The sequence below is a fragment of the Bos javanicus genome, chromosome 10 (assembly GCF_032452875.1).
Source record: "Bos javanicus breed banteng chromosome 10, ARS-OSU_banteng_1.0, whole genome shotgun sequence".
NCBI classification, from domain to species: domain Eukaryota; kingdom Metazoa; phylum Chordata; class Mammalia; order Artiodactyla; family Bovidae; genus Bos; species Bos javanicus.
Window position 1 is genome coordinate 24,840,949 of NC_083877.1, and position 17,786 is coordinate 24,858,734.

The following is a 17,786-nucleotide window of genomic DNA, read 5'->3' on the forward strand; positions in this document are numbered from 1 at the left end:
ATTGGGAAGATTCCATGTATGTCTTTTCAATTTTACTGTTATAGCTATGTATCACAAAACAATATATTATATTGTGATTATATTCTGAAATTTCTCATAAATAGTATCATGCAGCATATATCATTCTGATGCTTTTTATACTCAGTATTTTATTTTTTTTATTTATTTTTTTTTTTTTTTACTTTCTGAGTATTTATATGGTCTATCACAACAGATTGGTTTTTGAGGCTTATGGTGAATTACAGAGCCAGTACCTCTCATCAAAGAATTTGTATTCTGCTGGGAAGCCAGGCATATAGATGGAATGAAGCAAAATATACAAATATGATAATTACTACAATTGCCTTGAGGGGACACAGAGCTAATGAGTTGATGCTGAGTTGCACAGAGACTGGCGCCCCAGAAACATGTCATCAAGCTTTTTGTGGATGAGAAAGCCTCCATCTGTTGCAGAGGCCTGATGTTCCCTTAGCTTGACTGGGGATCTTATGTGCAACCTCTTGGATCCACAGGTTTATTAGAAGAGCTTGTTCACCTGCTCCCTAAACACCTGCTTCACCTGTTTGTTCCTGAGGGTGTAGATGAAGAGATTGAGCACTGGGGTCACCACAGTGTTGAGCAAGGCCACCACCTTGTTCCTGTCCTCCCCCTGGCTGCCCTTGCCCGACCGGACATATATAAAGATGCAGCTGCCATAGACGAGAGAGACAGCAGTGATGTGGGAGGAACAGGTTGAGAAGGCTTTCTGCCTCTTCTTGGCTGCAGGGAGGCGCAGGATGGTGTGGAGGATGTGGCCATAGCAGGTAGCCGTCACGGACAGAGTGCCCAGGAGGCTGACATTGGCCAGGATGAAACTTAGAATTTCCATCAGACTTGTGTCTGCACAATGAGTTCCAGGAGTGGAAAGTTGTCACAGAAGAAATGATCAGTAATATTGGGACCACAGAGTGGCTGCTGAATTGTGAGGAAACCTGGAATGATGTTGAGAAGGAACCCTGTGATCCATAAAGAAAGAACTAGCTGGACACAGACCCTTTTGCTCATGATGGTGACATAACACAAGGGGTTACATATGGCCACATACCTGTCAAAGGACATCACGGCCAGTAGGAAGAACTCTGTGGTGCCCAGGAAGAAATAGAGGAAACACTGTAGGAAAAGAGGCCAGAGGAGCCATGGGGAACCACACCACTGTGACCGAGTTCATTCTGCTGGGGCTCTCAGAGGCCTGTGAGCTGCAGATGCTCCTCTTCCTGGGGCTCCTCCTGACCTACTTGCTCACTCTACTGGGGAACCTCCTCATCGTGGTCCTCACCCTCATGGACAGGCGCCTCCACAGGCCCATGTACTACTTCCTCCGCAACTTTGCTGTCCTAGAGATCTGGTTCACCTCAGTCATCTTCCCCAAGATGCTGACCAACATCCTGACTGGAAACAGGACCATCTCCCTGGAAGGCTGTTTCCTACAGCATTTTATTTTTGTAAGATTTATCTAAGAAAATAATATAGAGAACTGTTTCTTTTCTTGTAATGGTTCATGTATTTCAACTTCATATGTAATTCATTATTTGTTCATTCTGCTTACAGGATTGGTGTGACTATCCTTGTAAATACCTCCTTGTTCAAATGTTGGAATTACTTGAATGTAGATAACAGGAATTGGAATTGCTTGACTTTTAAATATATACATTTTCTTCTTTATTAAATAGTTCAGGCAATTTTTCTTTGAAGTTGTTAAATAAATGTTCTTTATGTGGTTGCTTTTCTCCATCTGGAGAAATTTAATAGTCTTCTCCCTGTATTTGGGTCAAAACTTAATGCTATCATATTTTCACATTTCTGGTTATCTGACAGAAATGAGATAGTAATTTGCTTTAATTTAATTTCTTCTGATTACTGCAGAAGTTGATGTTTTATATGTTCACATGTCTATTTCCTCTTCTTTAAATTGCCTTTATGTAAATTATCTTTATTATCTCTTTTCATTTTGAATGTGTTTCTTATTTATTTGTAGAAGCCCCCTATATAAACTTAATTTCTGATGTTTTCTGGTTATATGGTTTACTATGCATCCTACTATGCTTTCAATTTTTAATTATGTAGTGGGGCACGCTTGCAGGTTAAAAACTTCCCATGTATTAGGAATTCTCTATAAATTTATGTTTCTAATTGTCAAATTACTTTAATGATTATATACTTATTTAGCTTTTCTATTTCTTCTTTAACTATTTTTGATAATATATATATTTTAGAGCATCTATCAGAACACTGAAATATGTGGCCAAGTCTTTTTCTTGTGTCAAGGATTTCTTCAAATAGTAAATCTCTGCCCTTGTTGAGGTCCCCTGTGAAACCTTCTCTGTTCCATATGGAGGCATGACTCATGAGGGTCTGGAAGCCTTGGTCTGGGTGCTGGACACACCAGGAGGAGGCAGGGCTCTCGAAATACTCATGATAGGGCCTCACCTGTCCTGGGATCCCTTCAAAGGCAGAAACTGGCCCTCAAGCCGAGTCATTGCATGGAGCTGTCTCTCCTCCCATAATATCAACATCAGATCGAGGAGATTGCTGCACACTGAAGAGAATATGACTCTAAATAGATTCTAAATCTCACAATTATTCTGTATCATTAACAATACTTGATATAGTTGTCTTTTTATTTTTAGCCAAAATAATGGGTGTATGCTGCTGCTGCTGCTGCTAAGTTGCTTCAGTCATGTCCAACTCTGTGTGACTCCATAGACAGCAGCCCACCAGGCTCCCCTGTCCCTGGGATTCTCCAGGCAAGAATACTGGAGTGGGTTGCCATTTCCTTCTCCAATGCCATGCATGCTAATTCGCTTCAGTTGTGTTCGACTCTGTGCAACCCCATGGACAGCAGCCTACTAGGCTTCTCTGTCCATGGGATTCTCTAGGCAAGAATACTGGAGTGGGTTGCCATTAACGGGTGTATAGAGATCTCACTGTGGCATTAACTTGCATTTCCATGATGACTAATGATGTAGAAGAGGGGATTACAGACTTCTTCAATAAAGGGTAGAACAGTAAATATTTTTGTCTTTGTAGGCCATTCATTCTGTTGCAACTACTGAACTTTGCCATTGTTTCATGAAATAAGTTATTGATAATACATAAATAAATAAGCTTTCTTATGTTCCAACAAAATTTATTTACAAAGTAAATGGCTGAATGGACTGGTTCATGGGCCATATTTTGTTGATTCCTGATGTAGAGGACTCCATGGCTTCACAGGGTAATTCTCCAAACATTTAAAGAAAAGTTAAGTCCCATCCTTCTCAAATTTTTCCATAAAATTGAAGGTGATGAAATATTACCAAATTCATTCAATGAAGCCTTCATTACCCTGATGCCAAAACCAGACAATAAAACTACCAAAAAAAGTCGGTTTCTTGAATGAACATCAATAAAAAAAAATCCTCAACAAAATATTAGCAAACTTCAATTCAGTCAGTTCAGCTGCTCAGTCATGCCCAACTCTTTATGACCCCATGGACTGAAGCACGCCAGGCTTCCCTGTCCATCACCAGCTTCTGGAGCTTGCTCAAACTCATGTCCATAAAGTCAGTGATGCCATCCAATGATCTCATCCTCTGTTGTCCCTTCTCTTCCTGCCCTCAATCTTTCCCAGCATCAGGGTCTTTATCAATGAATCAGTTCTTTGCATCAGGTGGCCCAAGTATTGGAGTTTCAGCTTCAGCATTAGTCCTTCCAATGAATATTCAAGACTAACTTCCTTTAGAACTGAATTAAGTTAGGAAACTTAATTCAACAATTTATGAAAGAATCATATATCATGGCCAAGTGGGATATAGTCTAGGTGTACAAGGATGGTTCAATATTTGCAAATCAATCAACATGATATACATTAATAGCATGAAGGATAAAAACTTATATAATTATCTCAACAGACAAAGAAAAAGTATTTGACAAAATTCAGCATCCATTCATGCTTAAAAGTCAATAAACTTGGTATAATGGGAACACATCTCAAAATAATACAGGCCATTTACAACAAACACACCATTAATATCATATCTGATGGTAAAAACTGAAAGCTTTTCTCCAAGATGAGGAACAAGACAAGGATACCTACTCTCACCATTTCCATTTAACATAGTACTTGCAGTCCTTGTCACAGCAGTCATATAGGAAAAAGAAATAGAAGACATTCAAATTGGAATAAAACTATTAAAATGCAAAAAGACAGCCTATCAAACAAGATACTTGCAAATAATTAGTCAATAAGGGGTTAATGTCCAAAATATATAAAGAAATTTATATGCAATATAAAAACCATAAATAATCTGATTTTTTAAAAGGCAGAGGACCTAAATAGACATTTTTTCAAAGATACATACAGCTGGGCAACAGACACATGAAAAGACATTCAACATCTCTAATCATCAGGTAAATGAAAATCAAAACCCAATGAGATTTCACCTCACCCCAATCAGAAAACTATCATCAAAAAGCCAAGAAGTAATGAGTGTTGCTGAGGATGTGAAAAAAAGGGACACTTTGGCACCCTTGCTGGGAAAGTAAACTGGTGCAGCCACTATTTAAAACAGCATAAAATTTCTTCAAAAATTAAAAATATAAATACTATATCATTTAGCAATTCCATTCCTGGATGTCTGTCAGAAGAAAACAAGAACACTAATTTGAAAATATATATGCCCCCTAATATTCACAGAAGCATTATTTCTAATAACCAAGATATGGAAGCAATCAGTATTCATCCATATGAATAGATAGAGAATATGTGTATATATATAAACACACAATGAAATATTACTTAATCATAAAAAGGATAAAATCTCATCATATGAGACAACATGGAAAACCTGGAGGGTATTATACTTAGCAAAATAAGTCAGACAGAGAAAGACAAATACTGTGTGTTTTCACTTATATATGGATTCTAAAATGCAAAACTAACAGAACAGAAACAGACTCATAGATATAGGGAATAAACTACTGGTTACTAGAGGGGAAAGAGGTGAGTGTAGGAGTGAAATAGGTGAAGCGGATTAAGAGGTACAAAAATTATGTGTATTTTTCCATACTTACAAAATAAATAAAATTATGTAATGTGCAGTAAGGAAAGGAATCAACCCTGCCAATACCTTAACTGTAGCCAGTGAAACTGATTTCAGACTTGTGCATCCAGAATTGAAAGAGGATAAATTTGTTTTAGTTAAACAACCAAGTTCATATTAACCACTGAGCATATATGTACTTTTTGTTTGCTGTGTCACTAGGAGTTGGACACAACTGAGCAACTGCACTTTCAATTTTCACTTTAATGCATTGGAGAAGGAAATAGCAACTCACTCCAGTGTTCTTGCCTGGAGAATCCCAGGGACGAGGGAGCCCGGTGGGCTGCCGTCTCTGGGGTCGCACAGAGTCGGACACGACTGAAGCGACTTAGCAGCAGCAGTAGTAGGATGAGATGTATCTGCAATTGTCTGTTGGGACCCATCATGGTGAGGTAGGTTTGGATGGACATTCTTGGGACAGCCAACTTAGCTGAATAACATCTTCTTGGAGTCACTTTTCTCTTCTTTAGTTCCTTTCACTTCTTCTCATTTTGAAGTAGAGCATATTGTAGCTAAATATTTATTTTGATAGGGCTTCCCTCATAGGTCAGTTGGTAAAGAATCCGCCTGTAATGCAGGAGACCCCAGTTCCAAGGGATAGGCTACCCACTACAGTATCTTGGGCTTCCCTTGTGGTTCAGCTGGTTAAAAAGATGCCCTGGAAAAGGGAAAGGCTACCCACTTCAGTATTCTGACCTGGAGAACTCCATGGGCGCTATAGTCCATGGGGTCGCAAAGAGTTGGACCCGACTGAGTGCCTTTCACTTTCACTTTCTTATCTTTTAATAGACCTCTCCTAGCTACAAGTTTGAGACTCTAGCGCAGAAGAAAATACAGATTGAAAGGAAGATAAAGACCAAAGTCTCAAATCTGTAAGGCCAATAAGAAGCACTGCAAATGCCCTGTGGTGGCCTCCCGGTGTGACTGTGGCTGGAGGAGGGGCTGAGCCCCGCAGAGGGTTTGTGTACAGGCTGCAGGTGCCTGGGGAGCGCAGTGCTGCACAGCACAGAAGTAAGTGCCTGAGTCTGTGGTCCGCAAAGAGGAAACGTGCAGTGAGCTGCGGCGTTCTTTAAGGACTGTCGTGGCATTTAATCTTCCTTCCTTCCTTGTTCCTGAAGGAATGTAAATGAGGTGGATGAGGCGGCCCCCGGGCTTCTGAAGATACCACCGCACACTGTCTGACGAGGTGGAGAAATTACACCACAGTGTAGAGCTGGCTCCCTCCTGTGCAGTCAGGGCTGCGGGACTCTGCTCCACATCCACCCCTATCACACCTGATGAGAAAGAGACAGACAGCCACAGGTGAGGCTCACTGTAACTCTGAAAAAACCCTGAACGTGTCCCTCCAGCTCCCATTGATGTTGAGAAGGATAGGAAGTGTGCAGGACTTGTCAACTCTTTCTACTCCCTCCCTCAACAGTACAGCAGCTGCTCATTTCTTCAGAGTCCCCTGCAGGGCAGCCCCAACTCACAGCAAACCCCGGCAAACAAAAGCCCCAGCACAGTGCCCACTAGCCTCTTCATGATGCCTTGACTGGCTGCTGAGAAGTTTTCACCTTAAAATACACAGCTAAACCCATAAGTGGTGTGTCACTTCTTGTCTGGAAATGTTCCTGCTCCTGCAACCAATCAGCTCATCCAACAAACCCCGCTCAGGTGACACTCTGTGACAGGAAGCCCCACCTAACAGTCAACTCCACTGAGAACACTGAACTTGAGAAAACAAATCCTTTATTTGCAAATTGAAAAAGAAAAGAAAAAATCTAAGATGCCCATAGGAATGAAAGGTTTGCAATACTCTATATTCTCTGTACTATTTGCCTTCACAGAACATGCCAACTTCCTGAAAGTAACACAGGCTGAAACTGTAAGTCCTTTAAGCTACCACATCTCAGGGGTTTGCAGATAGCTCTCCCTACAGTCCTAGTCACCATGTCACTCAGAGCATACAAGTACTTGGTCAAATTACTTCAGTGGGCTTTTTCCTCAGGTGAAAGGAAGTTTCACTCTTCCTAAATTCAAATGCAAAACCTTTGATGCCTGAAACAAGATTGTTTCCAGACATGTACTTCAGGAGAAGCTGGAGTCCTTGGTTGGGGTACTGCACATACCAGTAGAGATTAGATTGAAGAGAAAATGAATAGTTGCACCTCAGCTCCAGAGGGGCTCCTTCATAGACAGTGATGTGGCCATCCGGCTGGTCACTGACTGGGCTCCTGAAACATTAGTACTGAACCAGTGAGCTCAGCTAAACAAAAGTCTATTCAAAGTCAAACCAGAACAATGTTCTGTGTGTGGACAAGAGAGTAAAATGGAACAGTACTCACTCAGCAGCAGGAGTGCCTCAAGCATCAAGGTGAACACCAAGGTCATGGTGGAGCAGTGAAGAGGCAGTGAGCTGCTTTCTGGGTGATTCCCCACAGACAGAAGTCTCATGACTGGGGGACTTGAATCCAAGTTGCTCTGCGGTTGAGGAGGAATGACAGGTGATATCGATTTCTTCTTCTGATGGAGACCGTAGAGGGAGCTAGGAAGAGAGGCTGTCTTAAAACTTCCTGTCTCTAGTGTCTGAGATGCTTTACATGTCATTGTGTAAAAAATGGTGTCAGGATATCTCTTTAAATTGGAAGGAAGGAAGTTTTTTTGAGCTTATTCTGATCTTTCCCAATTTTCACAACAGTGCCCTCCAGGGGTCAGATAGAGAAATAAAGAGAGATTCACAATTTTTGTTCACCCCCTTGCTGGCTTTGTATGGTTGAATTTTAAAGTATTATAATTCTGTACACAGCAGAATTTATGTTTTGTAGGCTCTGAAACTTACAAAATTGCACTTTCTATAGCAGCACAAAATTATGGATAAAAATTAAATACAAAATAATGCTTAGAATGAGAAATAAAATCATAGTGAATTATAAATTTTAGAAAGCAAATTCCACAGACAGCATAAATCTAGAAAATTGAGTCATATTTTAGTACTTATTTCCATGACACACTGCTATAATACTTTTTGTTTCTATGCTTTTTGTCTTCATACTTTTTACGCTTTTCTTCATATGACAATAAATTTGTAAAAACTTTAATACAGAGAAAAGATAATTATTGATTGAAATTTACTTTCTTAAAAAATTCAAAGTGCATTTTGAAAATGGATGAAAATTTATAGGATTATGGTCAAAATTTGGAAACTGTCTATCACAGTACTATGTGCTACAAGATTTCATTACATTCCACATTTTCTTATGTCATAACAAATCCTAAATACTATCAACTGATCACACCAATTAATGAGTTTGTTTTCTATGTTAGTTTCCTATTTATGAGTGACAAATTATCAAGAACTTTTGTGATGGAACAACATCTGTTTATATCACAGGTTCTGTAAGTCAGAAATCAGCACACAGTTAAGCTGAACTCACAAGGTTGCCGTCAAGGAGGCAACTAAGACTGTCTGGGGCATGGGGTCCTCTTCCAGACTCAGTGGTTGCTGGTAGAATTCATTTCCTTGTGGCTGTAGCACTCATGGCAACTTGTTTCCTCAAGACAAGGAGGATGTCTCTGATCGCAGGAAAAGTTTAAGCTCTTTTTTAAAGAGCTCACTTGATTAGATTAGGCCCACCTAGGATAATCTCCTTTTGATTCATTCAAGGTCATACTGATTAGAGACTTTAATTACACCTGCAAATTTCTTTTATGTGTGTGTGTGTGTGCTCAGTCCCTCAGACTCTTTGCAACCCTATGGACTGTAGCCCACCAAGCTTCTCTGTCCATGGAATTTTCCAGGCAAGAATACTGGAGTGGGTTGCCATTACCTCCTCCAAGGGATGTTCCCAATCCTGGGATCAAACCCATATCTCTTGCATCAGCAGACAGATCCTTCACCACTGCACTACCTGGAGAACCTTGGTATCATCTATCTACCGTAGTTGTTAATGCCCTCATTGGACTGGCATGCTATGAGTTTCACTTTATTCTCATAAATGTAAAACATTGTGACCAGTCAGTAAGAAGTTAATATGAACAATAATAAATATGATCAGACGAGGCCATTTTCATACCAAAGGAAGAACATAAGCAAACTCATCTTCCAATGGAGAGAGTGGAATGCACAGATATTCCACAGAGTGGAATGCAACAGCGTGCAAGGAAACTATAAAAACATATTGGAACCAGTCAGGGAGGTGTTACCTGCTCTTAAAACACTAAAAGTTCTGGCAATAGACTATCACGCCTTTTGGAAACAAAGACTTGTTAATGAATCATTACCAAAGGAACAGCAGTACAGCGTAATGAAGGTAATTAGCACTAGCGTCAAACAGATTTTTGTTTGAAATCTGTCTCTGATGCTTAGCCTGTGAGATCTTGATGACAAGCATTTATATCCTGAAGTGACTGTGAGCTGCATAAATAAATTCCACTAGGTCAAAATTATATGCATTCTTAATTCAAATTCACTCTTGCAGATGCTAAATAAGCCTGTGGCTCACTCCATCACCACCTGACAGACTAGAATTATAGTAGAGTGGACGTTGGGGTTTAACTGGCAAGGATCTTAACTTGTTAAGATATTTATTTTTTGAAACATTTATAAAATATGGCTAGGGCCCTATGCATCTTGGAAATGACATGTTTAAGTAAGGGGCACTGAAGTTTAAGCTTTATTTTAAAATGAAATACTAAAAATGTTAGTTGCTCAGTGGTGTTTGACTCTTTGTGACCCCATGACCTGTAGCCTGCCAGGCTTCTCTATCCATGGGATTCTCCAAGCAAGAATACTGGAGTGGGTTACCATTCCCTTCTCCAAGGTATGTTCCTGACCCAGGGATTGAACCCAGGTCTCCCGCATTGTAGGCAGATTCTTTACTGTCTGAGCTTTATAAGAAATATCTCATTTAATACAACAATGTCTTGGGTTACTCATTTTTACCCTCCCTTTTACAGATGGTAAACCTAGCTTCAAAGAATTTAAATTACACAGGATTGCAGTATTTTTAAGTGACAGGGTAGTGATTAGAATCTAGATCTATCTCCAGAGACCAGTCTTATGTGCACTCCACTAAGACTGTTTGCATGATAATTGAAGCAATATGAGCAGATGAAATTTTCAAAGAATAGTATACAGATTGAGAGGAAAAGAGGGCCTAAGCAGCAGGAATGCTCTTGATGTGGGATGGGTAAAGAAGAATAGGAGATCTTGCAAAGGATCTTCCAGAAGTTAAAGTTTAAGGTTGGGGTACTGTGTGCTAGGAACACAAAGGTCCCCAGAAAGAGTGGCAAGCACTGCAGAGAGTGGCTGCTCGAATGTGGTCTGTAGGTTGGTAGCATTCGCATCACCAGGGAGCTACTCTGACTTCAGAATCTCAGGCCTAACCCAAAATTCCTAAGTCAGAACCTGCATTTTAATAATATTCCTGTGCACATTAAAATTTGAGAAATACTTGTCTAGATGAAGGAGGTTAAAAACGCCTTTTAGATTTAACAATAAAGAGATCATTGGTGATTTTTAAGAAAACAGATTTTAGAAAATATGTGGGAAAAAACCAGAAGTGTACGGAGGAAAAAGAGGTAACAGAGTGTAAGCAGTTACGCGATTAGGGCTTTTAAACAATAGCCAGGGAGTAAAAGATAGATTGGTTGCAGGAGAGGCATGTATGGGGTTTGGAGGAATATGAAATATTTTTTTCTAAGATGAGAAAGCTTGAATTTTTTAAATGAGTCCTAAAAGATCAGACCATAGAATTTGGATGATCAGTGGCCATAGAAACCAGAAAGAATGGTGTCAGTGAAGTGTTTAGGCAAAGAGGTACTATTTCAAAGTAAAAGAAATACCTGTTTTATTATTATGGGAGGGAAGGTGAATTACAAGTGTAAAAGCAGGATGTTTTATGAGATCCAGAAAGTTGAAGATTCATTTAAATATACTGAAATGGAGCTGGGCTCTATGGTCCTTGCCTCCCGTGTCCTCAGCCTGCCCTTATCTGTGGAAAAACTTTAGCCAAAGAAGAAGCTTGATCAGACATCCCCCATAAAGTCACATGCAAAGAGAACTGACCCCACTCTTTCAGCAAAAGAGAAACTGAAAATTTCTGAGAACTTTCAGAAATCAGTTTCCTCATTGTGGACTGCTGTTATTCAACTTGAGAGAGATTAGGATTGCAACCCATGGGAGGAAAAGCACTTAGGTTAGAATTTTTTTATATAAAATTTCGATTAAAAAATTTAAAACTTTTAAATGGAAAGAAACAAAAAGTCCTTCTTAGCTTTCCTTAATGGCGGAACTATTATTATTTTGTCTTGCTTGACTGTTTTCCTCTCCTTCTGCATTTTTTTCTGATTAAGTTTATTCTTTGAAATTCAGGGAAAGCTCAAGAGGCTAATGGTTTTCTATGCACAAGAAGCAATAGAGGGTGGGTATTGGGAGCCTGTTTCAGAAAGACCCTATAGAATCCTGCTGAGTTTCATATTATTTGTGTGTGTGTGTGTGTGTGTTTGGTCTCTTGTGTGCCAAGCATGGTTCAGGTCTGGAGGATGTTGTAGTAAAGAGAGATTAAATGCCTACAGTTCAGTAGGAAGAGAGAAAAATTAAATGAATTTTTTTTGAGAAAAAATTATTTTAAAGAGTAATAAGTACTATAAACACAATACAATACTGTATTGAGACAGAGTTACTCTTGGGGTGAGGAAGGACATCTGCTCTAAGTAGGATATGGACGGGAGGCTCCACTCTGATACTTACTATGAACACCAGGAAAAATATTGGACCCCCTTCCAGTTCAATTTCCTTTCTTGTAAGTAGTCAGTATCTTTCTGCTGAACACTGGACTGAGCACTAGCACTTATTATCTCATTCACTTCTCATGAGAACTCTGCATGGTAGATTCTATCAATATCCTATCAATATTGATATTCTATCAATATCTAACATTGTAGATATGAGAAAACTAAAGCAAAAAACTATTAAGTCATTTTCCCAAGATACTCAACTAATGAGTGGTAGATCTAGAAATACAAACCAAGTCTTCGGTCTCAAGCACTTTGTAACATTGCCTCCCTAAAGGTGAATTGATCCAACCTTGAAGTGTTCCAATAAGAATTAAGTAGGAACAAACATTCAAATCACCCAACATAATACCTTCCCTAACTTAAATATTCAGTCAGCTGCAGCAATGAGCAAAATCTTGGGGGTGGGGTTGGGAGACAGAATCTGAAATTGCAGAATAATCTATCCATGAGATAAAGTTCAATGTTTTTCTGAGATATGTATGAGTGCATGTGTGCTCATTCGTGACCGACTGTTTGCAACCTATGGACTATGGCCTGCCAGTCTCTTCTGTTCATAGGATTTTCCAGCAAGAATATTGCAGCAGGTTGCTATTCCCTACTCCAGGGTATATTGTCACCCTGCTTATTTAACTTATATATGCAGAGTACATCATGAGAAACAATGGACTGGAGGAAGCACATGCTGGAATCAAGATTGCCAGGAGAAATATCAATAACCTTACATATGCAGATGACACCACCCTTATGGCAGAAAGTGAAAAGGAACTAAAAAGCCTCTTGATGAAAGTGAAAGAGGAGAGTAAAAAAGTTGGCTTAAAGCTCAACACTCAGAAAACTAAGATCACAGCATCTGATCCCATCACTTGATGGCAAATAGATGGGGAAACAGTGGAAACAGTGGCTGACTTTATTTTTCTGGGCTCCAAAATCACTGCAGATGGTGACTGCAGCCATGAAATTAAAAGATGCTTACTCCTTGGAAGGAAAGTTATGACCAACCTAGATAGCATATTCAAAAGCAGAGACATTACTTTGCCAACAAACATCTGTCTAGTCAAGGCTATGGTTTTTCCAGTGGTCATGTATGGATGTGAGAGTTGGACTATAAAGAAAGCTGAGTGCCGAAGAATTGATGCTTTTGAACTGTGGTGTTGGAGAAGACTCTTGAGTGTCCCTTGGACTGCAAGGAAGATCCAGCCAGTCCATCCTAAAGGAAACCAGTCCTAGGTGTTCACTGGAAGGACTGATGTTGAAGCTGAAACTCCAATACTTTGGGCACCTGATGAGAAGAGCTGACTCATTTGAAAAGACCCTGATGCTGGGAAAGATTGAGGGCAGGAGGAGAAGTGGCTGACAGATGATGAGATGGTTGGATGGCATCACCAACTCGATGGACATGAGTTTGGGTGGACTCTGGGAGTTGGTGATGGACAGGGTGGCCTGGCATGTTGTGGTTCATGGGATCACAAAGAGTCAGACATGACTCAGCGACTGAACTGAACTGAACTGAACTGAACTGAACTCCAGGGGATCTTCCATACCCAAGGATCAAAGTGGCATCTTTTGTGGCTCCTGCATTGCCAGACGGGTTCTTTACCAGCTCAGCCACCAGGGGAGCCCTTTCTGACGTATATGTAGTAGGTTACCTGGCAGATTTCATGTCTTATCGTAAGTATCCATGGTCTATCATGTTCTTATTACTACTAATGTGAAATTAATTCATTAGGGTGTTATTTTGAGAGATTGGGTGCCATAATATAAACTGGAATGAGTATACCAGTGTTTTCTGCAATTGTTTATTTTTTCCAATTATTGACTCTTGCTCCCACTTTGCTAGATATTTCTATAGTACAAGAAAAGAGAGAGCAGTACATACAATTTTACTTGCCAGAGAAGAAACTCCCAACTTGTGCAACAATTCCAAGCTTTCTTTTCAGGTTATCCTCTTACTCTCCAGCCATAATCAGGCCATGTGCTGTATTTGTCATTTGAAGTCAATCACTTTCACATCTGGTAGGCAAGAAGAAAAAAAACCAGCCAGTTTTGTTTAAACCTCTTTCTCCCCATTTCTGCATAGGGAAGTTTACTGAATGGTTCAGCAGTGACAGCTCCTGCTGTGATTACACTTTTGCTGGCCAAATTCTTGGCTTTCTCTGCCCACTGAAGCCAAATAAAAAGGACAGAGACAGAATTTGGAGGAAGTAGAAAGGTGGCTTTAAGAATGCTGGAGTAGGTTGTCATTCCTTTCTCCAGGGGATCTTCCTGACCCAAGGATCAAACCTGTGGATTCTTTACCATCTGAGCCACAGGCAAGGGCTCACAGTCAGGAGTCAAGGTGATAATAGGATCTTGATTTCTTCCTCTTGCATTGTTTCAAAGATAGTCATAGCCTGGCATCTGTAACCCAGCAATTGACTCTGGCAGTCAGGTGGCTCTGGGGCCTTCTTTCTGATATGTAACTACAAAGGGAAGGGTGTTGTAAGGTAAAACACTAGATAGGAGATATATTTAGCATAGAGACAAAGGAAACAATGTGAACTGCAGCTCCTGCAGAGTTAGGGAGCAGTAAAGCAAACTTACAGATATGCAGAGTTAGGAGGAGTTAAGGCAAAACAAAACAAAACAAAAACAACTAGGAATGTTCACACCTTTCCCTATTGAGACTTCAGGGAATCTCTATCAGGGCTTCCCTGGTAGCTCAGTTGGTAAAGAATCCATCTGCAATGCAGGAGACCCCGGTTCACCTCCTGGGTTGGGAAGATCTGCTGGAGAAGGGACAGGCTACCCATTCCAGTATTCTGCCCTGGAGAATATATATATTCTATATATATAGTCCATGGGATTGCAAAGAGTCAGACATGAGTGAGCAACTTTCACTTCACTTCAGGAATGTTCAGGCCTGCTCACTGTACTTTTTATCTTCTTTGGTTCAAGGAAAGGGAAAGAAAAAAACCTCATTTCTCTTTTTTCCTTTTCACTGCAACAGGCTTCCTCGCAGTTTAACCCATGATCACTGGAGGGGAGCAGAGAGGCCAGTGTAAGCATCATAAGATATTTGAGCAGGACACCAGCTGGCAGAGCTTTAGCTTTCATTCTTGATTCATGCTGTGTGTTACAGCCTGATTCTCAGAGAAAAAAATAGAAAGATTTAGATAAAGGATTCATTTTCATGTTCATAAGAAGCTAGTTTGAAAGTATTACTTGTTTGCTTCCTTTTAACACTTTAAAAATGCTTTCCCTTGGTGACTTCTATTGCATCTGATATGAAATCAAGCATCATTCTTAATGATATTTCCCAGAATACAGTATATCAATTTCCCCTATTTATTGGCAAGATTATTTCCACTTAAATAGACCCTAGGATTTGCCTTCAATACCCTTTGAACTTCTGTCAAAACCACAGTGGTGGGCTTGCAGAATGTCTTATTCACCTTGATGACTTTCCACATAGCATTGCTCCTGTGTAAGGAGCTTGTTTTATAGGAAGTCAAGGTGGCAGTGAGTGAAGGTGCTTGTTATGAGCAAAAATGTTATGGAATGGGTAATGGAAAAGTAGTTATAAATACTACCAACAATCACGTGGTCATTTGCAGTAACAAAAACTGTAATACTCAGAAATGGAGTATTTCCTGCCATATCAGTAAACAAGGATGTCACAGTCATCAGCACCTGCAGCCCAATGTGAACTCCTGAGCCTAAGGGCACTCAGGAAGGAGAAGAATATCTGTGATCTAACAACCATTAGAACTGCAGTCACTCCCTACCATGAGACTAAAGGAGCTCAGGATGTAAGAAACACAGACACTGGCCCCAAGATAGCTGAGGTAAATAGTAAAAGAGTGACTTCAGTGAGCCCAGACTCTTATATCTCCCCATGCATAGAAGTGTGCTAGACTCCTTAACTTGTGCTTAGTCGCTCAGTCATGTCCGACTCTTTGCAACCCCATGGGCTGTAGACTGCCAGGCTCCTCTGTCCATGGGGATTCTCCAGGCAAGAATACTGGAGTGGATTGCTGTGCCCTCCTCCAGAGGATCTTCCCAACCCAGGGATCAAACCCAGGTCTCCTGCATTGTAAGCGGATTCTTGACAGTCTGAGCCACCAGGGAAGTCCATCCTTAACTTGAGATATCCGTTTTTCTTTAATTAACAATAATCTTTTGATGTTCCGACTACCTGCACTTTGTTGCAAAACTTCTATACAACCTGGCTCCTCTGCTCACCTCCTTGGAGCAGTTCTTTCAGGTTTACTTGAGATGCTATCTCCCAGGCTTGAAGTCCTAAAAATTCCCACCAGATAAAATGTAACTCTCAGGGTTGTGAATATTTTTAAAGTTGACAGTAGTTATGACAATCTCTTTTTCAGTTTGATATGAAAATATTTATGCATAGAGTAACCATTTTAAAATCTCTCCCCGAATTGCCTGCCTATGGAAACATATGAAGTGCAAAATACAAGTTAACATTGAATCTAATTGCATCTCAATAGTTAAGATGCAGGGTTCAATGGGACAGTGTGGGTGAGGTATAAAAGGAAAAAACAACACTCAAAAATGGATAAGTGAACTTGATATCCCTTGAAGAGGGTGTGGCAACCCAGTCCAGTATTCTTGCCTGGAGAATCCCATGGACAGAGGAGCCTGGTGGGCTACAGTACATAGGGTCATGAAGAGTCGGATGTGGCTGAAGCAACTTAGTACACATGCACAAACCTGGTATACTCTTTTCAGGCGAAGGTTACATTGATTATGGTCGAATGGGGAATAATTGCATCATATTAACAAGAAGGAGATCCAACCAGTCCATTCTAAAGGAGATCAGTCCTGGGTGTTCTTTGAAAGGAATGATGCTCAAGCTGAAACTCCAGTACTTTGGCCACCTCATGAGAAGAGTCGACTCACTGGAAAAGACTCTGATGCTGGGAGGGATTGGGGGCAGGAGGAGAAGGGGATGACAGAGGATGAGATGGCATCACCAATTCGATGGACGTGAGTTTGAGTGAACTCTGGGAGTTGGTGATGGACAGGGAGGCCTGGCATGCTGCTATTCATGGGGTTGCAAGGAGTCGGACATGACTGAGCGACTGAACTAAACTGAACTGAACAAGGAGCATAGTTTTGCTGTTTTCTTTATTTGAAAGTGTGTGGTTAAAAGAGGTATAGATGGATGACCAGTTGACATAGAAGGTACTGGAATAGCTTTGTAGTGTCTCTACTAGCTGGAAATCTGTGACTTAGAATTTGTTTCTCTATATTGTTCTGGGCTAGGGTTGTGCAACCTTTAGAAGGTAGTTGTCATCAAGTAGCCACATTTTTTTTTTGCCCTGCTGGTTGGTGCAGGGCTCCAGTCACTGTGCAACTCACATGTGTTGCTGCTGATCTGCTAGCTCATCTTATTGTTGACTTACAGCCCCTTAACCTCCAACCAGATCTCCTCCTCATCATCTCTCTGTCTTGGGCCAAATGTGCATGTAGCATGATGATAAATATCCACTTCTCCTGAAGGTCACCCACTACCGTGAGATTGAAGGAGGTGAGAGACAGACAAGTTTTTAGTGTGTTTTTGTGGGTTCCAGTCATCCTCATGGGTTCTAGTATGTCCTTAAATGCACTTTTCCGTGCTTTTATCCATATCCAATTTTCCTTTCCAAATGACACTCTAGTTGATTTAAAGTAAATTCAGGCTCAGCACAAGATGCAAAGATAGCAGCTTTGTATAAACTCCTCCACCAACTCTAGCAATTGCCTGAAAGTTCTGTTCCTTAAAATGAGTCTCTTATTCTGTATCACTGTGGTTCTACTTTTCTGATTGTAAGCCTAATGGACACAAAACCTAAGAAGAAAAAAAAATTAAAGAAATTATATTCATGACAATTTCTGAAATTTAAA

General features: G+C 40.3%; 1 pseudogene and 1 gene segment (V, D, J or C); both read right to left on the reverse strand.

The window, feature by feature from the left end:
• Window positions 1-215: 215 nt before the first annotated feature.
• LOC133255176 (olfactory receptor 6E1-like) lies at window positions 216-1,303 on the reverse strand (annotated as a pseudogene).
• Window positions 1,304-4,791: 3,488 nt separating this feature from the next.
• Window positions 4,792-6,806, reverse strand: LOC133255336 (T cell receptor alpha variable 22-like). The segment is given in 2 exon segments: window positions 4,792-6,394; window positions 6,593-6,806. Coding segments are annotated over 2 exon segments (462 nt in total).
• Window positions 6,807-17,786: the final 10,980 nt, after the last annotated feature.